The 7042-nt window shown below is 53.0% G+C and overlaps 1 protein-coding gene across 1 annotated transcript; it reads left to right on the top strand.

The window, feature by feature from the left end:
* The first annotated feature begins 481 nt into the window (after positions 1–481).
* Positions 482–5690, top strand: LOC104335144 (LIM homeobox transcription factor 1-alpha-like). The gene is made up of 9 exons (XM_075445947.1): positions 482–526; positions 642–869; positions 912–1006; positions 1764–2149; positions 3089–3246; positions 3337–3414; positions 4153–4285; positions 4957–5115; positions 5536–5690. Exons 1-9 carry the CDS (start codon positions 482–484, stop codon positions 5688–5690), a joined length of 1437 nt encoding a protein of 478 aa, XP_075302062.1.
* The last annotated feature ends 1352 nt before the right edge of the window (positions 5691–7042 follow it).

The following is a 7042-nucleotide window of genomic DNA, read 5'->3' on the forward strand; positions in this document are numbered from 1 at the left end:
TGAAGAAGAGAAGGCTGAGAGGGGACCTTATAAATGCCTACAAATATCTGAAGGGTGGGTGTCAGGAGGATGGGGCCAAGCTCTTTTCAGTGGTGCCCAGTGACAGGACAAGGGGCAATGGGCACAAACTGAGGCACAGGAAGTTCCGTCTGAACATGAGGAAGAATTTCTTCCCTCTGAGGGTGACGGAGCACTGGAACAGGCTGCCCAGGGAGGTTGTGGAGTCTCCTTCTCTGGAGATATTCCAGCCCCGCCTGGACAAGGTCCTGTGCAGCCTGCTGTAGGTGACCCTGCTTTGGCAAGGGGGTTGGACTAGATGACCCACAGAGGTCCCTTCCAACCCCTACTATTCTGTGATTCTGTGATTCTGTGATTCTCCCAGCCGAGATGCAAAGAAAAGCCAGTACTCGCTTTTAAACCGGTTGTTTGAAGGATAAGGGACAGAAACTTGGAAAGAATAGTTTGATTACCCACAATTGGCATGACTAATTACGAGTGGTTCTCAAGAAGATCAAGATGTGACAAGGTCTAGCTGCTGGGCATGGAATAAAGGAAGATTCAAACCGGAACTAAGGAACGAGGAGCTCGTTCGCTTCTGGAACCTCTTCTAAATGGATGCGGACAGATCCTCCTTGCCCCAGAGCCCGCAGAGCTCGGAGGTGGGCAGCTACCACCAGCGAACAGGCTGGAGGTGGGAACCCCTGGGCGAGAGGCTCCGGGCTGCAGTGAACACGGGGTCAGGCGGCATCACCGCTGCCGTCTGTCTGGGCTCAGGGTCCGGGAACACCGATAACCAGACAGTGACCAGCACGCCACGTGCTCCTGACCGATCCCAGCCAGCCACGATCGCCGACTGGCTCTGTTGTAGGGTGGGTTTTATTCTTTCTACGGTTTCACTTCTGCTGTAATAGAAGGATGTCGGCGTTAGGAAAGGTTTGGACTCAGCCCAGATCTGGACCGGGACCGTGCCTGGAACACGCTCCCAGTTTACTCCTTTGCTAAGACAGTGAGAGGTTGTGGTTAAAAGGCCGCTCTTTACTCTCAGCTTTTTCAACTCAAATTCGATTATTATTTTTCGAGTGTGGCTTACAGAAAGACAAAGAGGAAAGGCGGAGAGAAAGAGAGACGAGGAGGGAGAGAGGAACATGCACGCAAACACACTCACACAAAGGAGGGAGAAATCCCACACCATTCCAGTTGGAATGTCCCAGACACTTCAGCCGAAAGCCACCGCACAGCACAAATCCATGGTGGTATTTGGAAGCGCTGAGCCCACCCCTGTAAGCCTCTTCATCCCGCTCCACAGAGTTTGCCAGGAGGATTAACCCAGTCTTGTTCTCAATCCCAGTTTATGAGTTCCCTGCTGGTGGGGAAGATCCTGTGTGTTTAAACAACAGCCTAATTAATCCCTATTTTATTACTTTCTCTTGTCAAGTGCCTAAATAGAAGCTGTCAGCCGGCAGCCACCACCGCTCACATTTGTTTAGATCCCAAATTACTTCATCAGAACCATCTGCTCTGTACGCGGGGCGCTCAGCAGTTGTTTATTCCTCTCTCTGGACATGGTGTGGGGCACAAACAGCCTCCCCCGTGGGACCCCCTGCCTACAGCTCCTCCAGGCCCTGGGGATGGTCCTGGAGAGGTCCGTAAAGCCCTCTCGCTAGGAGCAACCTAACAAAGCCAGGCAGTGGACAGCCCTAAAGAGGAAGAGGGGACATAGAGCTCTGTGCTGTTGGGCCAGGCGAGTTTGTGTTCCTCCTCAGAAAGCCCCAAAGCCCAGCTGGGAAGTACACGTCTCGCTGGGATGTGCTAGCAGAGCTCCAAACATCCACCCCCTTCTTCCTTTTGCTTCCTGAGCTTCAACCCACGCTGATCTTCCCTGCCCAAGCATCTAACCCCCAGGACCTTCTTTTCAGGCTGTTCCAGACCAAGTGCAGCAGCTGCTTGAAGGCGATCGCCCCTTCCGAGCTCATCATGCGGGTGCTGGAGAACGTCTACCACGTCCACTGCTTCTACTGCTGCGAGTGCGAGCGGCGTCTGCAGCGGGGAGACGAGTTTGTGCTCAAAGAGGGACAGCTGCTGTGCCGCAGTGACTATGAGAAGGAGAAGGAGATGCTCAGCGCTATCAGCCCAGCACCCACTGAGTCTGGTGAGGGTCCAGGGCTGGAGCGGTGCTGAGGGTGGGGAACCAGGGTGAACCTTGTAGAGGGCAGGTACTGCCTGGTCTCTAATTAATGATAGGGAAGGCTTCAGAGGGAGGAGATGTAGGTAGGTGGAGGTCGTAGCATCTTTTCCTGTTGGTGACAGGCAGCCAAGGGGGTAGCAGGCTGCTGAGATCTACGCAACTGATCCAGAGAGGTTTGGATGGGCTGATCTCAGACATTACAGTATGGACGATGTGGAGCCAGGCTGGCCCATCAGCTCTGTCTCTTCTTGGTGAAGTAGAGAATGGGGGGCAGCAAAACCACCACCACGGACTTCCGGAGGGCAGACTTTGGCTTGTTGAGGACGCTGGTTGAGGGAGTCCCTTGGGAGAGAGTCCTGAAGGGCAAAGGGGTCCAGCAAGGCTTGACATTTGTCAAGGAGGAAGTCTTAAAGGCATGGGAGCAGGCTGTCCCCATGTACCGCAAGACGAACCGGCGGGGAAGACGACCGGCCTGGCTGAATAACGGCCTCAGGTTGCATCAGGGGAGGTTTGGATTGGATGTTAGGAGAAATGTCATTACTGGAAGAGTTGTGAAGCATCAGAACAGGCTGCCCAGGGAAATGGGGGAGTCCCCATCCCGGGAGGGGTTCAAAAAACATGTAGATGGGGCAGGACATGGTTTAGAAGGCATGGTGGTAACGGGTTGACGGTTGGACTTGATGATCTTAGAGGTCTTTTCCAACCTTAATGATTCTATGATTCTATGAATTGACAGCGTTCCCCTGAGCCACAGCTCAGTCCATGAGCTTTCCTGGCTTCACTCTGCTCTAAATTGTGCCTTGGAAAGAGCAAAACTCTTAAGTTTCTCTGAATCCTTGCCCAGGGAGATGGCCCAAAAAAGCCACTCTCTGCTGAATCACCGCTACCCATCTTCCATTGCAGTGAAAAGCGAGGACGAAGACGGCAGCCACTCGCACGGCAAAGGCAGCGAGGAGAGCAAAGACCACAAGCGCTCCAAACGCCCGCGCACCATCCTTACCACGCAGCAGCGTCGGGCATTCAAGGCTTCGTTCGAGGTTTCCTCCAAACCTTGCAGAAAGGTATAAGGAGGCCACTCAGCACAGCTGCAGGCTCGGACCCTTTTAAGTGCAGCTTCAGTTCTGATGCAGCTCTCTGCGTTTTGTGGACAGGTGAGAGAGACCCTGGCAGCTGAGACGGGCTTGACCGTGCGGGTGGTGCAGGTCTGGTTCCAGAACCAAAGAGCCAAGGTGAGTGACGGTTCCACAGCGGGGTTCTGCGTGCCTGTGGGATACCACATGCGCTCGCTCAGTTAAAAGGAAACGTAGAATAGCTTAGGAGAAGGAAAAAACGGCTAGAAGAACAGAAGAACTATGCAGGACCAAATCACAGGTCCACCTAATCCTACAACGTGTATCTAGGAGTAGCAAAAGCTTAAAGAGAAATACAAAAATCGATTAATTACGCAAGTTTGCAAGGCTTAACATTTTTCACTTTTTCATTTTAAATTCCTTTCTCTACTCGCTTTTCACCCCTCGCTATAGAAAGACTAGAAGGATTTCTTACTTCTTCCTCCTAGGAGTTGAAACATTTCTTATTTTGCAGAACTTAAAGGGTGAAAACAGAAAATACGTAGCTTTGAAAACTTCATTTTGTAGTAAAACGAAGCCCTTTTTTGTTTTTTAAGCTGCAAATGGCACCTCCCACAAAGATAATTTAGCCTTTTCTGTCAGCCCTGTTTCTCACGCAGGGACGACTGCAGTGGGCACTGACTGCAGAGGAGTCACCCAGAGGAGCCTGAGCAGGGTTGTGTGATGGTTGATGATCTTAGAGGTCTTTTCCAACCTCAATGATTCTATGATTCCATATCACGGCAGTGCTCGGTCTCTGCAACGCAAGCGGCAGTGGTCCGCTGCCACGTTAAACGCAACCCGCTCCCCTCCTCTCCCAGTCAGAACCCCAAATCCAGGCTCTCCATCTCCTTGCAGATGAAGAAAATTGCTCGCAGGCAACAACAACAGCAGCAGCAACAGCAGGAGCAAGACCAGCTGGGCAACCCTCGCTTAGGGACCGGGAGAGGGACCGGTCGCAACAGCAGGCAGAGCAACGATGACAGCGAAGGTGAGGAGATGCCACACAGGGTGACAGCTCTGGGGGCTGCAGGCTGGGGTGGAGGGGATCGACCTGGATGGATTTGAGAGAGGAGGAGCTTAGCAAAAAGCACACGGGTTGTAACTGAACTGGTACGTACAAGCTGGAGTAACTAGTAGGATGAGGAGGGGACTGGAGCATCTCCCCTACGAGGAGAGGCTGAGCGAGCTGGGCTTGTTCAGCCTGGAGAAGAGAAGGCTGCGAGGGGACCTAATATAGACTTACAAATATCTCAAGGGTGGGGGTCAGGAGGATGGGGCCAAGCTCTTTCCAGTGGTGCCCAGCGACAGGACAAGGGGCAATGGGCACAAACTGGAGCAGAGGAAGCTCCAGCTGAACCCGAGGAAGAACTTCTTCCTCTGAGGGTGACGGAGCGCTGGCCCAGGCTGCCCAGGGAGGCTGTGGAGTCTCCTTCTCTGGAGATATTCCAGCCCCGCCTGGACAAGGTCCTCTGCAGCCTGCTCTGGGTGACCCTGCTTGGGCAGGGGGTTGGACTGGGTGACCCCAGAGGTCCCTTCCAACCCCCACCATTCTGTGATTCTGTGATTCTGTAACGTTCAGCCAGGCGAGCGGGTGCTTGTGACGCAGCACGTATCTCCCCCACCCTTCGCTTCAACCCATCCCACCGGTTGTGTCTTTAGACGGCGCGAGCGTTCACGGCCTGGATGGGCTCATGGTCCCCTACCCCAGGATCCCCCAGCAGCAGCTGCTGCCCCTGGATCAGAACGGCTACAGCACAGATTTGTACAGACAAGGGCTGACGCCGCCCCAGCTGCCGGGAGACCACCTGCACCCCTACGGTAGGAGAGCGGTGGGGAGATGGTCCTGTCTCTGCGTCAAAGCCGCACGCAGCGGTCCAAGTCACGACAAACCAACTCTGCTGCGGCTGCTGACGAAGTGCTCCACAGGACTTGGTTTTTGTGCTGAGCCTTTCTCAGCAGCTTGGTGAGGCCAGAGCCTCTGAGCTCTGCTAGGGGCCGGGGAGCGAGGCTGGGGTCTTCCCTCCATCCACCGTGAAACATTGGGGTGAGGGAGGAAAGAGTTACGCCTAAAGCTGGTCTTATGTGTGGGGCTCACCTCATACCAGCCCTGCTGACCACAGCTCCAGGTAAAACACGGCCCTGCTGTCACCCTTCTTCTGTCCTGCAGCTCCCCATGAGACATGCTCACACCATGTTCATGCCACGTTCACACTCGTCTCCTTTTCCTTCCTCTTCCAGACTCAGAAGGAGTTTTTCACGACATGGACAGTGACAGCATCAGCCACCTGGGAGACTGCCTGCTGTCCACAGCTGAAGCCAACCTCCTCCAAGCCCGTGTGGGCAACCCCATTGACCGACTCTACTCCATGCAGAGCTCCTACTTCACGTCCTGACCATAGAAAAGCTCCCAGCTCTTCACGAGTATCGCGGATGGATGCTGCTTCAAATTCGGAACGAGGGTGAGGGAGAAGAAACAAATCTGAGACCTTCAGAGACATTCCTTGAGCACTGCACAACGGAGGAGGCAACTAGGTCCGCCACACATATAAGCACTACTTCATGGAGAACTTCCACGGCCTGAAGGACTTCGGATCACCTCTCTCCTTTTTTCTAGCCACGAGTAGATCGATGGTACGATGTTGTTTAGCTGTAACTTTAGCAGTTTGTCCAGTGTTTAAGCTTTTGAGCATTATGTCCTGCAAACAAAGACTGGCCAAGCTGACCAGAGCTGCCCCTAGAAGCAGGAGGTGACACGAACTCGGTTTATTTAAGTCTTGGTTGCAGCTGAGCTGCTCGCTGTGCGGTTTCGCCTCATTTCCCAATCCAGATGCAGACTTCACGGGACAAGGTTAATTTTCAACAGCGAAATCCAAGGTCCTGAGGCATCTCTAAGGGACGCCACTGCTGCTCCAGAGACTTCTACGTGGCTGTCGATCAGTCGGCCCAGGACAGTTTTTTAATGTTTGACATTTCAGAAGCGCACGGTAGTTTGGCCCCTGATTGAAACGGCCACGCTCGGGTATCTGCTTCGAGAATCAGCAGAATATTTATCCTCTGCCATGTTCAAGGATGCCAAGAGCAGTGTAACACACCCAGTGAGTTCTCTATCACCTTTACGTCCGTTTGTCTCTAAAAGAGCAGTTTTACTCACTTTCTGGACAGAACACAGACTTATTCTCACAAAATGACAGCTGCCAGCCACGCTAATTTCTGTTTGTTTGGTTTTTTAAAACAGCAAAGCGAAACAATTTTACTCTAAAAATATTCCTGCTAGAAAGCTCTTCCTCTGTAGGTCTGTCCTACAACCTACGTTTGGTTTTTCGCTTCGAGGGCAACCCAGGGGCGACATCAGGACTCGGCCAAGAGAAAAGCACGTCTCTGCTGTGGGTAGGAAGGAATAATCCGTTTTCTGTACCCACCATCACGCCACGAGGCTGGCGAGTTACGAGCAGCACGTGGGCACCAACACGTGTACCCACAAAAAGGGCAAGAGCAAGAGAACAGAGACTGGAAGTCTGAGTTATTACCAAAGGGAAATTCTTCACTCTCCTGCCTAGGACCCAAGTCTGGGATTTGGTTCTTTATCTACGTGAAGGACAGCCGGTATTCCTGGAAAGGTCAGGTTTTCCCAGGAGCCTGCTTACAGCATGCCAGCCGAAGGAGCACGGTCCTCCAGAACTAACCTTCCCTTGTCTATGTGAACTGAACAACCAGTTCCGAAAGGAAACGACTGACTTTTAAACCT

Source organism: Opisthocomus hoazin, chromosome 35 (genome assembly GCF_030867145.1).
Source record: "Opisthocomus hoazin isolate bOpiHoa1 chromosome 35, bOpiHoa1.hap1, whole genome shotgun sequence".
Classification (NCBI taxonomy): domain Eukaryota; kingdom Metazoa; phylum Chordata; class Aves; order Opisthocomiformes; family Opisthocomidae; genus Opisthocomus; species Opisthocomus hoazin.